General features: G+C 39.2%; 2 protein-coding genes across 7 annotated transcripts in view; both read left to right on the top strand.

Moving 5' to 3' along the window:
- efna3a (ephrin-A3a) overlaps positions 1 to 18,160 on the top strand; it is a 400,882-nt gene that overhangs the window by 229,993 nt on the left and 152,729 nt on the right. The gene's annotated exons all lie outside the window — the stretch shown is intronic.
- On the top strand, positions 1,995 to 17,485 carry LOC113015330 (phosphatidylinositol 4-phosphate 5-kinase type-1 alpha-like). 4 transcript variants are annotated; one of them, XR_003271085.1, is made up of 18 exons: positions 1,995 to 2,172; positions 2,547 to 2,696; positions 6,082 to 6,116; positions 6,339 to 6,422; positions 8,381 to 8,511; positions 8,660 to 8,777; positions 9,536 to 9,688; positions 10,548 to 10,847; positions 10,982 to 11,178; positions 11,277 to 11,360; positions 11,999 to 12,047; positions 12,132 to 12,216; positions 12,303 to 12,473; positions 12,637 to 12,823; positions 13,711 to 13,795; positions 13,889 to 13,970; positions 15,129 to 15,160; positions 15,295 to 17,485. XR_003271085.1 is itself a non-coding variant. In XM_026157335.1 (16 exons), the coding sequence occupies exons 2-16, from the start codon at positions 2,648 to 2,650 to the stop codon at positions 13,892 to 13,894; spliced, it is 1,734 nt and encodes a 577-aa protein (XP_026013120.1). In that variant the 5' UTR covers positions 1,995 to 2,172; positions 2,547 to 2,647; the 3' UTR covers positions 13,895 to 17,485. The 4 variants fall into 4 exon arrangements, 1 of the variants encoding a protein (XP_026013120.1); XR_003271084.1 differs by having other exon boundaries at positions 15,129 to 17,485; XR_003271083.1 differs by having other exon boundaries at positions 13,889 to 15,160.

The raw sequence follows: 18,160 nt of genomic DNA, 5'->3' as shown, positions 1-18,160 counted from the left end.
CCCATATGATTTGACTGACATTTTGAGATTCAGCAAACCATTCAGTGACCCCCGTTTCATATGGATGGGGGTGTTGTCATCCTTGAAAAGACACAGATCAAGGTGATCACTCGGAACAGTTTTTTAGTAATTTGCAAGATCAAAACAATCACAAATTTGTTTTTTTTCATCTGTTATTAACTTTTAAAAAGGAGCCAAACTGATTTTACTTAAAGAAATCCCAAAAAATGGAAGACCACAGGGACAGTTTTAATTAAGGCCGGAAGTGACAGGTCAAGGAAAATCTTAGATAAGCAGAGGCAAATGATGGTGAGAACAGTCATAGTCAACCCACACACCAGCTCCAAAGACCTGCAACATTATCTTGCTGCAGATGGTGTCACTGTGCATCGTTCAACTATTCAGCACACTTTGCACAAGGAGATGCTGTATGGGAGAGTAATGCAGAAGAAGCCTTTTCTGCGTACATGCCACAAACAGTCACTTGAGCTATTCTAAAGCACATTTGGACAAGCCAGCTTCATTTTGGAATAAGGTGCTGTGGACTGATGAAACTAAAATTGAGTTATTTGGGCATAACAAGAGGAGGTATGCATGGTGGAAACAGTACACAGTATTCCAAGAGAAACGCTTGCTAGCCACAGTCAAATGTGGTGGCGGTTCCATCATGCTGTGTGGCCAGTGCACGTACTGGGAATCTTGTTAATGTTGAGGGTCACATGGATTCCAGGCAATATCAGCAGATTCTTGAGAACAATGTTCAAGAATCGGTGACAAAGTTGAAGTTGCGCCAGGGCTGGATATTTCAACAAGACAATGACCCTAAACACTGCTCAAAATCTAAGGCATTCATGCAGAGGAACAAGGACAATGTTCTGGAACGGCCATCTCAGTCCCCAGACCTGAATATTATTGAAAATCTATGGTGTGACTTAAAGCGGGCTGTCCATGCTGGGAAACCATCAAACCTGACTGAACTGGAGATGTTTTGTAAAGATGAAAGGTCCAAAATGCCTTCAACCAGAATCCAGACTCTCATTGGGAGCTATAAGGAGTGTTTGGAGATGTTATTTCTGCAAAAGGAGGATCTACTAAATATTGATGTAATTCTTCTGTTGGGGTGCCCAAATTTATGCACGTGCCTAATTTAGTTTAAGTCACAATTGCACACTTTCTGTAAATCCTATAAACTTCATTTCACTTCTCAAATATCATTGTGTTTGTCTGCTATATGATATACTTAAATGAAATTGCTGATCCAAACAACCAATGATTTATGAAGGAAAAACATGAAAATTCAGGGGTACCCAAACTTGAGGTGCATACCACTGTACTTGGAGTAATTCTGGTGGGACGGCCACTCCTGGAACAGTTCCCTGCTTTTCTAAGTTTTCCTGATTTGTGGATAATGGCTCTCACTGCATTTTGCTGGAGTCCCAAGAAATTAGAAATTGCTTTGTAACCTTTCCAGACTCATAGACGTCAATGACTTTGTCTCATAGCTGTTTCTATAGATTGTGACATGCTGTGTTCCTTTTTAAGATCTTAATTCAACTACCAATGAAATTGAACTTTTTCACAACAAAAGAACAGAGACAAAGGTTTCTGCATGACTAACCACAAAAGTAAATGGCACTGTATGTGTGATCATGAAACACTAAATCAAGTGATTAGCCTTCATTAATACGTCATTCAACTTAAATTTTGATACTTCAACTACATTTTATTCCCAATGTATAACATTTTGAACAAAACAATTTTACTACATGATAATATTGCTACTTCTACCTTTTTAAAATAAGTTATTTCTCTCTTCTACGTTTTTAAAAATAGCTACTTTTGCATTTCTTATTATTCCCACTACAAAGCTTCTTAACTAATTCTTTAGATTAAGTTATTTTTCTTGTTTTCCCCACCTTTTTTACATTAATTTTAGAAGGTTCTTAAATCATGGGGTGGTGTTATGTTATTTTGAAAGTGCCTATGTTATTCTGAAATATTTCCCCACCGGAAATGCTGTTCTTGCCCAGACTAGCAGCCCAAACAAAACTGCCGCTTCCGCACTGCTTCCTTGTTTATTTGTTTTGAGGAAAACACCGCCTTTATAAAAGAATAAAAAGTATTTTTTAAATTTAATTAGAAGCTATAAGAACGTCTAAACACGATTTTCTGGTAAGTTTAATGTTTTGTGTGTATTGTCGAGACTTATCTGTGTGGTTAAAGTTAGAAAAGTTAAAGCAGCGGCAGCTAGCGTTGTCGCCTATGTTCAGTTGAATAGCGCTGCTCAGACGTTTCGGTATCTCCCACATTAACATGTCACAACACGCATTAGCCTCTCTGTGTTGTTGTGTGTGTGTTTCTTTTTAAAAGTTAATTTACCTAATAGCCTACTCGATGCTTAGTCGCTTTTGGTAGGAAGCTGCCGCCTGTTTATGTCACCTTTGTCTCCATCAGCAGAGCTGTTCAACGTGGCTGTTGTTGGTATTTCTAGCATGAAATCATGTAGAGTGTTTACTGTTCTTGAGCTGGGCATTTTTTCCACACAGGTCCACGCCTTGCTGAACTGACGTCACCGATACATTTGAAGGGGTGAATAAAGACCCCCAGTTTCCTCCAAATCAAGTCCAGAGTGTAGTTTCTTGTCTGAATGGCCACAGCTGCAGAAGAGCCTCCAAGGCTACAGGGCCAGACTGGCAGTAAGTACTGTGTTGTAAAACACCACCTTTCGTGCCAGTGCATACAACATATAGCCTGAAATAACTTTAATTGCTTCATACAGATTCACTTCTCAAGGCATGTCTCAGAAATAAGCCATCGCTTATTTCTGAGACATGACCCACGGTTAGGTCTCACATGGTAGTGTACTCAAGATAAAGAGGTGGGGGTCCATTCATATGGGACCACCTGGGGATAATAGAGGAGTAGCCAAAAATGCTTACCTGACATCACGTATGTAAACTATGCTTAATTATGTTGACTTATGCATGTTGTACACAGGCATATTTTAAATACTTCAATCATTACAATCAATATAGATGTATAATTGAAGCCATTTAACAGAGTCCTTAATAGGTTAAAAGACAACCTTTTTTTTGTCTTCAGTAAATTTGGGGCATCTCAAATAAAAGAAGAAGAAAGCAAATAAAAGTACTTCGCAGAATATCTTAACTATTCCTTTAATGTGTACTAAAAAGGAAAGAAAATGGAAAAAATATGTTTATTTACCTCACATCACAGTAGATTTATGACACAAAGTTTTCATCAGAGCATCTGAGGTAAAAAACAAAAAAACAAAAAACAAAACTTTAATTGAGTACAAAGGCCACTTTTCTTGGCCCGAGTACATAATTACATCTTAAATCAGATGTTTCTGGCTGTCCTTGATTTGATCTTTAAAAAAAAAAAGTGGTTTGCAGGACAAAGTACATGGATCTCATGCTTCACAGAAAGTTTACGTACTTGCCTCACTTTATTAAAGATTAAAACGAGCGCTTTTCCAGAAGTTTTGTGCCATTGTGTTAAATGGTAAACGTAGAAATATATAATCATTTTGAATTTGATGCCATCAACTCATTTGGGACAGGAGGATGTTCAACACTGACTGCTCTAGTTATGAAAACATACTGTTTTCTCCTTATTGCTTAACACAGGAATTCAGCTGCACAACAGTTTCACACTATTTCTATCCCTCTGAACACTTTTATATACACCCTGTCACTGCTGTCACTACTCCAGAAAAATGTTGTTACTCAGCATCCGTTCTATGGAAATGTACAAGAACAGCATAGACTCTGAAGAAAGGAAACCAGTTGTTGACTGTAAGAAGAAAGGAGCGATGAGTAACCGGAACTGAAATTAAGGAAGTGTGAATAATAAAGTGTTGAAACAAGAGATTTTGGCCTCCTTTGACTAGTTTTACATTTTCTAATGCCACATTTTTGTTAGTGGGTGTTGGAACTGCAGTAATAATAATAATAAGTCCTTACTGGATTAAACAAGGACCTCTTTCAAAACTAGCTGTCTTTCTAGCTGCGTATGTAGCGAGAAAAATTGGTATATTAATGATGCTTTCACACATGTGTGAGTTAACCCTGCCTTGTGAGCTAATGCCCTCCCATACCAGTACAGATTTTGGCTTTTTGAACTGATAGCAGTCTGAATGGTCTTTCCCTCCCTGAACTCAGAGGATGAGGCATTCATGCTATCCAAAAAGGATTTCGCATTTTGATTTGCCAGACCACAGGCAGCAGGAGGCTTACAATGGGCTTTGGGGATGGGGCTATGAACCTAAACATAACCGGTCCATATATAGTGAAGGCAAAAAGTCTTTGTTATCTATGTCAAGAGAGGTCTGAGTATTTTCCTGTTGGTTTTGGCCATTTCACAAACAAAGTTAGAGTAAATGAAATCTTATAAAAAGTACCCACAAACTTTGCCATTCTTACAAATTGTTTAACTGAAATCAAAAATAGATGTGTGCTATTAAAAAAAATGAAGCTTAGAGAAGTTGTTTATTATTGGTCAAATAAGGTGGATCCAAGCATCAGCTCTTTTCTTAGTTGATTCTAGCCTCAGTTTTGAGAAGTGTCTCCCAGTGCTTCTACCATTTTTGGAATATCACAAGATCGATACTCAGTTTTAGTGGCACTAAGACTATCATTCTTGCTTTTATTTCCTCTCATTTGGATTATTGTAATTATTTTAGCAGGTATCAATCACAAATCATTGTACAGTCTTTTGATTGTTCAAAATGCAGCAGCCAGACTTATAAACCCAAGCGAAGTTAGTGTATTTAAATGCGTTTTAATAACCAAGGTCACGTGCATTACATTTAAACATACTGCAACTGCTGTCCCTGTATAGAAGCCTGTTAACTGGCCCCACCTCATGCTTAAACATGAAAGGTGATTGAGTGTTTGCTGTTCGGGGTTCTTGATGGTGGAGTGACTTGCATGAGGAACTCCGTCTGGTTTTGTTGGTGCTTAAGTCTCCAGTCTTGTGTGTTTTATTATAGATTTCATACCTTTGACATAATCATCATCATTATTATTATTTTTATTGGTTCTACTATCACAGTCCTGGCAAATTTCCTTTAACTGAAAGCCAAAAAGCTCCAAAATGTTTGACATGCTGGAGAAACTCTCAATAGTCAGTTTTGAGCTCAGGCCTAGAGCAAGCAAAAACCTTTCTGGATTTAAAATAAATGTGTTTGTTGTCTTAGTTTTATTTGTGGATACAGCAGTTGTGTACACTGATAATGATTTTTATGAGGGTTGTTCACAACAGGATTGTGCTTGCCTTTATTGCATTGCTGTCTGAGCATTGAAGATGACAGGCATTTAATATTGCTTCTTGTGTAGATTAGAAATATTGGCAAACCCCTCCCCAGCTTTAGTTCTGCAAATTAATGGCCAGTCATCTTCCTTATTACAGTCGTCTGGTGATGTTGTCTGAACCTTGTTGATATTTGTTGCGTTAATCAAATTCAGAATAAACATATTTGTTAAAAAAAAACAAAAATTTTTTGTGTCAACACAGTGTCCCAGCTGTTTTGGAAATGGTGCTGTAATATACATAATAAATGTTTAAAGGAAAGTGAATTGCAGACATCATGATGTTGTGTCACTTTCACAAGTGTGTTTCCTTAAAGATGAACGGAAGCTAAGTGTCATTAAGTTCAAACACCAGTAATATTACAGTGTAATACACATCAGGAAATTCACCGGCTTTGTATGAACTCACTTTAATAGCATCCTTATCTAATTCCTTCCATTGCACACAAAGACCTGCAGAGTCAGTTCTGGAGGAAACTGTCTTCTTTCAGAGGTAATGTTTGAGGTGTGTCTGCATGTTCAGCTGCACTCTCTATTTTCAGCGTTAGGGAATGGTAGAAGCTGTTTCCGTCTGTGTTGTTTGACATTACTGCATCCACTGTAATAACTGTTTGCCTTATCTGCTCATTTCCTGTCCTCTGTGTGTGTGTGTGTGTGTGTGTGTGTGTGTGTGTGTGTGTGTGTGTGTGTGTGTGTGTGTGTGTGTGTAATTTCCTGTGTAACATTATGTCTTTCTTTCTGATTCCAGACTTGAATGGGTCTCGAAAAAATGCTTCAGCTGAGGTGAGAAATGAGGGAATTTGTGGGGAAGAAACTGAAAATCTGTCTCGGTCAGTTAGGAATTGCACATTTCTTTCCCCATAAACAGTTTGGGATTAGCCCGTATTCTGCTGACAGGTCATTTGTGCCTTCCTGTTTGAATCGTGAGAATATTACATGTTCCTGCACTTACAATGAGTTCTTTTCCTCTTGTAATTCTGTTTTGTGCCATGTTTATACTGACAGGGTCCAAGTGCTAGCACATCTCAGGCTTTGAAAAAAATCGGGCATCGTGGGATCGATCCCACTGGGGAGACGACGTACAAGAAGGTTGGGGATCAGCCATTGCAGACTTAAGCACATTTTTTCACTCTGTAGAGCTGCATCTTACAAAAACTTTCATTATCTTTTCCTCTTCCAATTGTTCTCTTGATGAGTTAATGAATTATTTGGCTTGTAAAATAGTGATAGTAGTGTAATCTCAAAATTTATAAATCTGTGCCTTGGTTTGTCTGCTGCTCACTATTCTGGCCTGTGAAACGCACAGCAGTCTCTTTTTATTGCCATTAGCTTAACCCTTCATCACCCACACATATGATCTAATCTGTCCTGCCTTCTTGAATAAGTGCTCTCCGCTTACTGCTAGTGTTCATAATCTGGAAATCCTTATAACGCAAGTGCTCTGTGTCTTTTCCCTCTCTTCAAACCTCATTGTGGGACTTCTTTGTGATTATTCAGTTGAACTTGACACCCACAGGGTGTTTCTACAGGCTGTTGGGAGCTATAGTTACATTTCCTACAATTTGTGAAGTCCACCAAAACAGTGTTCCATATTTTAAGATAACCCTATTTTATCCTATAATGGACCTTGGAACAGCCGTTTGTTCATTCACTGTTTGAAACACACTGTTTAAGGCCCCAGTCAGACAGGCCTAGACCAATAGAAAAGGTAATGAAGTACCTGTTTGTGAGTATTACCCAACTGGTTTACTGGAGGCTGCTGCCAGCTGCTGGGAAGTTGGTGTGAAGGTGAAGTTTCCCAATTCGCATAGGCCAAGACACTGGTCAGTGACCCCTGGCAACTACCGGTCACAAGGAAAGTGTGTGTAATCTGTGGGCTGTTGCTGGAGTTTGCTTGAAGTCACTTTGGTTGCAAAAATGTATGCAGGGCTGCAACACAAGCATCTTTCCGATTGCTTTGGTCATTTTTGCATGGACGGCACCATCTTGTGCGCAAACCCTTACAAACTGCTCGCTAATTGGGAGTGAAACTGCGAAAAGTGCAAAATGGAAACGGAGACCATTCGTGACTTGCTTTGTTTGGACGACTTTTACTTTTAAGACAAATGGTCTCCGTTTCCAGCTTGTGTTGCACTTCTTTCAACTAAATAGCAAGTATTTGCAGACAAGCTGGTTTCCTCTGTGCCAACTCCAGGTGAGCAAAGCAGTCACAAAGAGGTTTTTGGTGCAGCATCTTCTTTGCAAGTGAGTTCACCATGCGACATTCAGCAACCGCTCTTCAACCTGTCGGGGTATACACAGTTTTCCAAGTGACTAGAGGTTTCCAGATGGGTCATTAACCAGTCAAGGCCTGTGTGACTAATGCCTAAACTTCCTTCTTTCTTCCTTTAGCCGACTCCCTTCTTATTGGCCTCCTTTCCTAAACAGCATGCTTGAACGGCAGGTGGGTGGGCTACTGTGCTCACAGACAAGCTTGATATGAACATACGGTATTAGGGATGTCAGGTTAAAGGAAGCTGAAGCTTTGTACATGTTTAATAGAAGCAACAACCACTGTAACCATGCATATGAAAAAGCATAAATGGTGGACTTGAAAATGCAGCCACTAATAGCACTTGTAAAATGTGCACTTGTGCTGGCACTTGTTGCTGTGGTGGTACTTCACACTGTTTAGAGTACATTTGAACCAAACCGGAATATTTTCCTCCTTTTTAAACCATTGTAGGCTTTACATTTATACCTGACCACATAGCAAGTGAAAATGAAAGCAAACTGAACATTGGTCCCAGTAGAGATTTGCCTCTCAGCTGAATGTTGAATGTTGAGTGTGTTTGTACCATCACCACCACCCCACCTAACAGTAAACATGGGCTCTGTTTGGTGAACCTTTTGAGTTAACCTATCTATTAATCTTTAGTGAAATGTCTGGAAAAAAAGTGTCTCCCACCTGCCAAAGCTTGCAAGTCCCTATGCCACTTAATTTCTTGAAGTATTCACTTTGAAATGCATTTGTTGCATTTGATACATGTAAGTTTCCTTTCTTCCAGACAACATCATCAGCTCTGAAAGGTGCTATCCAGTTAGGCATCACGCACACGATAGGCAGCTTAAGTCAAAAACCTGAAAGAGATGTGCTGCTGCAGGACTTTGAGGTGGTGGAGAGCATCTTCTTCCCCTGGTCAGTTTGTAACGATGAATTAGTTTGTAAAGGAAATGAAATGTGTGTCTGCCCTGTGTGCAGACAGGATCAGGATATTTTACTTCTGCAAGCCTACTTTGAAGCTGTGTGGAAAATAATCTTGTGCTCCTCTGTTTGTGACCTGCAGTGAGGGTAGTAACCTGACACCGGCACACCACTATGGAGACTTCAGGTTCAAAACATACGCCCCGATGGCCTTCCGCTACTTCAGAGAGATGTTTGGCATCCGGCCCGATGACTACATGGTATTCTTGTTTAATCACCAATTGTTGTCCAAAATATTTCTGAGGAAAGAGAGCAGTTCACTTTTGGGGAAAAGGGAGTGTTTGAGTAACTGTGACTAGGGAAGTGTGAATAATGGAGTATTGACACAGGAGAGGAGTGGAGATGCTGTTCTTACGGTTTTAAAGTAGGGGTGTCAAATGTAAGGCTGGGGGCCAGAATTGGACTGGTGACAATTCCAATTTGGACCGCCGATTTTGAAAAAATGTGAAAGAGGGCATAATTTTCAACTGTATATTTAGAAGTTTTACAGCTTTTCCTACTGATCAAGACCTCTCCCATCATCATTCATACTACACCAAAGAAAATTCAATTATAGATATCTGTAATTTTACACGATTACTTCTTACAGTTTAAGCCTAAAGAAGCATGCTGACAGATTTCTTTAATTTACTACAGCAGTATTTCATTATCATGTAGAAAAACGGAGACCTGTTGTTGAAATTGCACTTCTTTGGCCTCTATTAAGATATCACATTGATTAAATGTATATTTAAACTTTTTTTAGACTGACAGATATTGGAGATATTTGGATATTTCATGTTTTCTGCCTCCTGCATGCTCCCTCCAGGTCCTGCCTCTCGCCCAAACCAAACTCTGTATGCTTTGTAGTGAGAACATGGCTTCAGTCAGCATTCATGTGTAAAATGTAGCAATAAGATTGTGTTTTTTTGCTTTTAATCACATGTGTAAAGACCGTTTTTTTATGTTGTGTTTATAGTATTCTCTGTGTAACGAGTCGCTGATCGAGCTGTCCAACTCCGGGGCGAGTGGATCTTTGTTCTACGTCTCTAGAGATGATGAGTATATCATCAAGACGGTGCAGCACAAAGAGGCAGAATTTCTGCAGAAACTGCTGCCTGGATACTTCATGGTATGATTTGATGGTCACAAAATGTCCTAATCATCATCCTGTTATCACTATCAAATGCAAGGTCTTGGATATCAGTGGCGCTTTTACAGTGACGCTTTGCTACCTTTAAAACTAATCTGCAGTTGTTTTGTTAGTCTGCAACTGCCATAGCTGTGGGCATTATGTTTTTATGTTGTCCTCATGTACTCCACCTACGATTATTATCATGATATCCCTTGGTACTCCTTCTGGGAATTTTATTCATTATCAACTTTAACTCAAGGAACTGATTAGAATTTAACGGCCAAAGATCAGCTTTCACCTCACGTGTGTTAATTGTTGCATTCTAGTAAAATTTCACAATAGGAGTGTCCTGAGAAATTTTGCAGATATGTTTCTTTGGATTGAAGGACGACATGATTAGATTTGGTACTGTGACTTTACAAAACATGTCAACTAGCACAATAAAATCAGAAGCTGTCATTTTGTCTTGAGGCAAAATATCAAAGGTCACATCTGGATAGCCATGGATGTAAAATGCAGCCAAACGGGTTGGTGCAAGACGGGAACTATGAGGCCGTATTTACAGTTACTGAAGTAACACTCTGCAGTCAAATATTGTTCCTACTTTGTTTTCTTGAGCTGCTAAAATGCTTTGTTTGTCTTTAAAGTCTCTCTCAACTAGTTAGTCTGGTTTTCATTTAAAGCACTCGACATGCTTGTTACTGACTGAGTTTACTTTTGCTCTGGCACATCTGCCTTCTTTTTTTATCAGTTTACTTAAGTCAACCATTCATTTAACTTTTGGTGACGCTGATACTGATGTTTCTTTTCATTTTGTCCATATTTCTTCCTCCTACTATTTTTCTTTCTGCCTTAGAACCTGAACCAGAACAAGCGGACCTTATTACCAAAGTTTTATGGGCTGTATTGCGTCCAATCAGCTGGTAAAAACATCCGCATTGCAGTCATGAATAATCTGCTTCCTAGTGCAGTACGAATGCACCTCAAGTATGATCTAAAGGGCTCTACCTACAAGCGACGAGCCTCGGCTAAAGAAAGAGAAAAGGCTGTACCCACATATAAGGACCTGGATTTCATCCAGGACATGCCTGAAGGGCTCTCGTTGGACGCTGATAAGTACAATGCTCTTTGCAAGACCCTCCAGAGAGACTGCTTGGTGAGAACTGTGAAAACATGAGGCTACCAGAATAATAACAGTGTTGGAATTGGTTTAGATAGAATCAGTAAAATGTCTTCCCTCTAAATGTCCTCCTGATCTTATAGTACTCATGTTCCTTAATTTCCATCCAGCTCCTGCAGAGTTTCAAGATTATGGATTACAGCCTTCTGGTGGGAATTCATAACGTAGATCAGGCCTGTCAGGAGCAGGCCAACGAGGAGGCGGGGGCTGGGGCAAAGGGTCAAGTTCAAAAGGCTCTGTACAGCACGGCTATAGAGGCCATTCAAGCAGAGGTGGGACACATGGGATCCATGGAAACCGAGGACAGGTGAGTGACGGAGTGTCTGTGATCGTATCGAGCAGGCTTGTCCCACCAGTTTCTGTCTGAGAAGAATTACAGAAGACTAAAGGTGTTTTTGTTTGCAGAACGGGAGGAATCCCTGCACGAAACTCGAAAGGCGAGAGGCTGCTGGTGTACATCGGTATTATTGACATTCTTCAGTCTTATAGGTAATAATTCACTTTATTGTCCTCATTGAGCTCACATAACAAAAGAAGCACATGAACAGGAAAGCAGCAGCTTCCGTCTTTGTCTGTTCAGAATGCGTTCAGGGACCGTATCAAGTGTTAAACCCCGGTACACTGTCTCGTTAGCTAACCTGACGTTTTACACTAAAGGTCAGAGCGGACAGTAGAGAATGACTACGGTCGGTCAGTGAGGCAATGAATCTTTGTTACTTTATTTAGAAACTGTGCAAATAAACGTTATCTATACTGGAAAATCTCTGCCAACATGTAACCATGACGCCACCTGTGGTGACTAAAATATGATCTTCTTTGTTCCACTGTGGACACGTGTGGCCAACATCCAAAATAGAGTTCACATGACATGAGTAAACAGGATTTCAGCATCCAGATAAAACTACAAGGGCACTTTCAAATGTTTCTACAGTGAGCGTGTGATAAGAAAATACTTCTGTTTGAGGATCTAAATTTTATGAAAAGCATAGAGGGGGGAAAAAGTAGTGCTTGGACGAAGCGGTAAATGAGGCAAGCTGCATTGAGCAGTTAGAGTAGAAAAAGTTCTATATAAGAACCAGTCTAGTTACCATTTACCATCAAGTCAGAGTGTGTGTGTGTTTTTTCAGATTGGCAAAGAAGCTTGAACACTCCTGGAAGGCTCTGGTTCATGATGGGGTAAGGACCCTTACTAGTACTAGCTAGTTTGGTTGCAATGATTTAACAATACAGATTTTAACTTGTTTTATTTCTTTTTTTCAGGACACTGTATCAGTGCACAGACCGGGTTTCTATGCCGAGCGATTTCAGAAGTTTATGTGCAACACAGTGTTTAGAAAGAATGCATGTAAGTTTATGTTGTCTCCGTCTGAACATGACTCTGTCACACCAGTGTTACTGCACAGACTCAAAGTTTCTCTGTCTCGTATCTAGTGAAGACCTCCCCGTCTAAGAAGCGCCGTGCAGGAGCCGGTCCTGTGAAAAGAGCGGCTGGCTCTGGACCTTCTCTGATGACCCAAGCCAGCAGCAGCAGCACCGCCCAGAGTCCTTTGCTCCAACATCAAGCCAGTTCAGACACCAGAGAGGACAGCGAAGCAGACAAAAGTGAGGATGAAAGAGCACAGAAGCTTTAACTTCTCTATGGGGAACTATTTATGTTTCATATTTTTCATGACCGCTGCAAACATTTAGTCTTCTTACATGTACCACTATGGGAGATGCTTCTTTTTCAACACAGCAATAAACCGTTTTTGTCCCCTCTCGCCAGTTATGCTCGCAGGTCGTCCTGACCTCCTCCCAGATACCATTCCTCCACGCAACCCTGTTGCTAGCGCTGTTGAAACTGCCATCTCCTCCTTGGGAAGCCCCAGATTTTTACCAGCAAGTCGTCTTCAGTCTAACACTCGGGGAGAATCTTCGAACAAGCAAAACGAGGAAGACAGCACCCCCAAGGGGTAAGAGGGGACATATAGTGTAATAGTTTGTGTATTAACGATCCACCTGTCACTTTTATGACAGTACACACAGACACACACATTTTCCTACAACACACCAGTGTTATCTGAATGCATTGATTAATGTCTAATTACACTAACTGAATATGGTAGTACCAGAAGTAACTTGTAATCATCTACTAAATGTTCTGCTTTGGATATAAAGTGCACACACCTGCTGGTGTATTTGAATCACCACAAGAGCTGGACAAAATACCAGAAACAAAACAAAGTTCAACAACAACACAGTAATAACATATTCAAACAAAAATGTCTTTAAAGATGAAACACTTAGTTTCACCTAAAACAGAACTTTATATATCCTTCTCTGAAGTAAGAAATCTTCTACTTCTCCCATTTAAAGTGATCCGAAATGCAGTGCTTCTTTCAGGCTGTATTAGAGGCCTACATTTTTAAACTCCTTTTTAGATAGGTCAGCTTTCACATGATGTGTTCTTCAGTATTTTGTTTTTGCGTGTATGGAAGTGTGTATGTTGGAATGAACGTGTGATCCTTTGGTTAATGTGTGGCTTTTGTTCAAGTTGTGAAACACTTTGAAAAGTGGAATGCAAATCAACTTATGAATAAATGAATGACCCATTGATGCACAGATTGGAAGTGAGGCCTTCTCAGAAGACAAAAATGTGCCTTAACCAGAACTTCAGGAAAGTCAACATTTTCCCAAAGCAGCACAGGATTCTAGGCATGGAAACAAGCGTCGAATTAGCTCATAAAGCTTTCTGTAAAAAATGCAGTGTATATTCTGTTAATATTTTCACCTCCACAACCAGTGCCTCGTACTGTGTTAAGGTTCAAATGCATCCTCATGACTCTCCTGTTGTTTTCAGGGCTCAGTCTAGGACTCTTGAAGAAAGTGGTGCTGAGGAAGCAATCTCACTCAGCGACGTAGTCCCGTGTGTAAGCAGCTGCTCAGTAAGTTGATTTCAAACCTCAGGTTCTGCTATCAAAATATTTACTCGTATTTGAACTTTTTTTTAAACTAATACTCTTTCACTTGGTTTGCAGGTGTAGATGTGAGGAAAAAGAATGACTTGAAGGATGTTCTGAGCCTTCCTGAAATCTTATAACTCCCTTGGTATGATTTGAGGTACCAGAACTTACAAAAAAAAAATTACGCAGTGCATCTCCTGGACCAAGAGGGATATGAAATGTTTGTTGTCTTTGTTTTTTTTGCACAATATGATAATGTAACTGGGCGGTTGTGTCGCAACACTAGTAACTGCAGACACGGTAATGCTGTAGTTATTGAACACTATTATTAAACCCATAGGAGAAGTGCCTGTAGTCACAACCAATGATCATTTTTGGCTCAGTTAAGCATTTAGTGTGGAAATGTTGCCTTATTGAAGAACTGAGATTCTTCATTCAGGCCTGGCTATATACGTCATTGTCCTTTTTGGGATTATTATTATTTTATTTTATTTTTATTGCTTCTCTCTTCTTCTTCTTTTTTTTTTTGACCAAATGGCTGTAGCACGTCTTCATGCAGATTTTTCTGTGTGCCTGCCGCCCACCCGAAGGTCCAAGTCTAGAGTAGTGTTTGTGCTACCTGCTTTGACGGAAAGCCTTATGATGAGGATTGAGAACAGAGTTTTAAATAAAGTCTTAGTTTTTAAAGAAATTACTGTATTCATGCATTGTAAGCTTCTGATTTTTAAAAGCTTACTCTGAATGCAAATCATGCAGGACGAAAGACCTTCAGCTTGTGCTTTTTATTTACCCAAGTATTCCCGTGGACCTGGAGTGCTTTTACAGACTGTGAATCTTAAATATCACCTGTGATATTCAGGCCAGAAGGTTATTTTAAATGTTTTCTTTTTATACGACTGGCTTGTATTCAAATGAGACCGATACTGGTACTCGGTAGCAAAACTAATGAGTTAGTCAGCTTCGGTGTCACGGACCAAACCGGCAAAGAGAAGCTTGTGTTATATATGCAAGAAAAACAGAAATAGGAGAATCACACTAAACCTAACCACTTTAGGTAACCAAAGAGCATGTTGTGGCATTAGTACAAACTGGTACAATCACTATGTTTTTGTAATAAGTTGGGACATTGAAATTAATATTGTACTAGTAAAGTTGCAGTAAGTTTTTTTTTTTTTAATATATATATACATATATACTGCCAGCACAAATGAAAAATTACTGTTGCATGTAATTTGCCTTGTTTTGTTTTTCTCCAGAATAATAGACTCCTATTTTTCTTTTCTTTTTTTTTCTCAACACTGTGGTTTACGCCTAGCTGAAGCTAATGTGGCCTTTAGCTGTCCTGCAGTAAGTCTGACCTTTCCAATTTAGATTATAATAGTAGCTCTCAATATAGTTCAACTTTTGTGAAAATCCTGTGTTAAGAGAGTTGTGTGTTTAACTTTGTGATATATTTGGAGGGTGTTTGTGCTGCTTCACAGGACACAGTGCACACCAGCACAGTGTGCACTGTTGGTATAATGCTGTTGCGCTTTTGTGACAAGAACAGCATCGTTGACCAGCGTAACACCTGAAACAAACCCTCGCTGTCATGGAGTTGCGGAGCTGCAGCAGTTTACAAGTTGCTGATGTGCATCGTGCGCAAAGAAAGCATCTACTTCTAAATTCAGACATGACTGTCACCTGTACTTTGTGTGGGATTTTTGTGTTTGTTTTTAATTGATTGTGTTAGTTTTTAAGTGATTTTATTTTTCACATCTAACAGCACAGGAAACTTTTCTAAATGAACGTTTCAAAATGTGTGGTGGAATAGTTGGACCTACTTAAGTGTTATTGTTGTTTTCGGTCTTTGTGGCCACTGAAAACAAGGGCAGGATGTGCAAAAAAAAAGAAAGTGAGTAATATAGAGTTGGTAGGAGCTTTGGCTGCTGAATATCTGAACTATAATCATTGGTGGTACTGCATTTTCTTTTCCACTATTTACATTTATTTGCTGCCAGAAGCAAACTAAATAAAACTGCAACTATATATGACGACTTCTATATACTTTCTAACTGATTTATGATGTGCTGTCTTTGGTTATTTTATCATTATGCATTCCTGTCCATTCGCTTTTTACTCATGCATTCAGCATTTCCCAATTGCTACTAATATTTTTTTGTCTATATTTATTACAATCTTAATATAACTTGTTGGTGCAATTTCCCACAGGCTTTAGCATTTCCCTCGACCTCTTATTAAATTCTGATATTGATCTGTTGATGTTGTCTTATGATTGTAAACCTCTCAGCAGGACCTGTAAATCCAGGGTTAACAGAGCCGGTGGTGTTGATTTTGTTAGGTAAAGCTAAGAGTAGTGAGACTGAAAACTGAGGGGTACCTATTATGGTTTAACTGCTATTTTTTCATTAGTTAAATGGTGATGACTGCCTGATGTGTAAAGGTGGACGCTAGCCTACCTTTTCATAAGCTACAGTGGAGATAAAGAGCTTACACACCTCTGTTAAAATGCCAGGATTTGCTGATGTTAACGTAAAATTATACCAAGATATTTGCAGGGTTTTTTTTCCACCTTTTAATGCGATCTATAACCTGTACAGTGGAACTAAAACTTATAGTTTGTTGGAGCATACAGAAGTCTTTTAGGGGGAGTACATCTCAACTTTCTTCTTTGCAAAAAGCACTCCAAATCTAACAGACTGTGAGGGTGTCTCCTCTGCACAGCCCCCTTTAGGTCAACCTGTAGAAAAATGCTGAAAAATGTAGCCAGGCTTGGATGTTTGGAAGTGAGAAAAGGCTTCTGTTTTACCACCCTACCCTACCACATAGCCCAGACTCATGAAGACTACTTGCCAGATGACCACATTTCTTCTGGTCTCTTCATAAATTTTAGAGTGATGTCCAGTCTTTGCAGTCCCACTGCCAAATATTCTCCACGTGTTCATGACTGTCTTCACTGTGTTTTGTGGTACATTTAATGCCCTCTCCTGATTGATACCTTTCAATAATGTCATTCATTTGACAATAATGGCTATGACTTTAAGATGCAGCTATGTAAATATCAGGAACATCTCACTAGAACATCTGAATTATATGTGATTTTGATCAAAAGATGGCAGGTGTGTGCAGACTACTTAACATAAATTTGATTGCAGTTATCCGAGGTTGTCAACACTTATGTTTTCAGTTTATGTTTTAGTTAAACTGTGTAGTTATAGGTCGCACTGAAGATAGAAAAACAATCTAATTTTTTTATTTTTTTTATTTTTATATATCACAAAAACCTGGCATATTAACAGAGATGTGTAGACTTTGTATTTACTGTAAAACACAAAACAAAATGTTTTTACTCTCATGTACAATGTCTTAACTTGGCGTTATGTTTGGCTCATGTTAAACTGCAAATACTTCCCAAGTATTTGATGTCTAAAAATGCTGAGCTGCATATAAGGATATAAGAAAACTGTAACTTAAGGGATGCTTTTTGTTTACACCGCATATTTCAGTGAAAAAACTGTGCAATAATTTAAACCAGTTGACAATTTTCCCACCAGGAGGAATTATATAAAGGCAAACCACATTTGTAGATTATTTAATTCACTTGTCTGTTAAACCAAACTCTGAGGTGATGCCCTGTCCCGACAATAAAAGTCTTAATGGTTCCAAACAGATGCACACGTAGCCCTATTTATTACAGCGTTATATAATGTATGTATTACTCTGGTCTCTCTAATGTTTATTTGTAATTGTGGTGGATTGAAAATTGCTTGCTCCAGCATGGCAAACCTGAATTGAAGACATGAAACTTTTTTTTTAAAGCCTCCTGCTGTAACTTTTAAATCATCCTGTATTTTTTTCCTACTCTGAACTGTTTAGAATAAACATGTGGATTCATCTGCTGTGGTGGCCAGTTGGGAAATAATTGTATTCGTTCAGATTATTAAACATGACTGTGAATGAGAGGGACGCTACAGTGAAGGTGAGTGCACAAGAGAGATGAAGAGAGTGCAGGCAGGGTGGCGTGGGTAGAACTGAGTATAAAGACTGATTTGTGAAAGAAGGAGAGCAGCAAGAAGGAACTTGAAGGTTTGCAAGATTGTGGGACCTGCTATGATGTATGATTTGGAGTTGCTGGCAAAGATGGAGCTGAAATTAGAGCTGACATATCTAAAGATGTTAAAAGTTTCATTAGCAGTGACCAGAAGGGACAAGATTAAAAATTAATACATATGCGGGACAGCTGGATCGAGCGATTTGGAGACAAGGTTAGAGAGGCAAGGCTGTGATATTTCGGATATGTAGAGGAGGGACAGCGGATATACTGGACAAAAGACGCTGAATTTGGAG

Source organism: Astatotilapia calliptera, chromosome 22, assembly GCF_900246225.1.
Source record: "Astatotilapia calliptera chromosome 22, fAstCal1.2, whole genome shotgun sequence".
In the NCBI taxonomy this organism is placed as follows: Eukaryota; Metazoa; Chordata; class Actinopteri; order Cichliformes; family Cichlidae; genus Astatotilapia; species Astatotilapia calliptera.
The sequence above is the reverse complement of the archived record's forward strand: the minus strand, read 5'-3'. Positions and strand labels throughout refer to the sequence as shown.

Coding starts and splice junctions, on each gene's coding strand:
- LOC113015330 (XM_026157335.1), top strand. CDS start 2,648: ATGGCCACAGCTGCAGAAGAGCCTCCAAGGCTACAGGGCCAGACTGGC. Junction 8,512..8,659: donor GAGAGCATCTTCTTCCCCTG/GTCAGTTTGTAA, acceptor TGTGACCTGCAG/TGAGGGTAGTAACCTGACAC. Junction 12,217..12,302: donor AGTGTTTAGAAAGAATGCAT/GTAAGTTTATGT, acceptor TCTCGTATCTAG/TGAAGACCTCCCCGTCTAAG.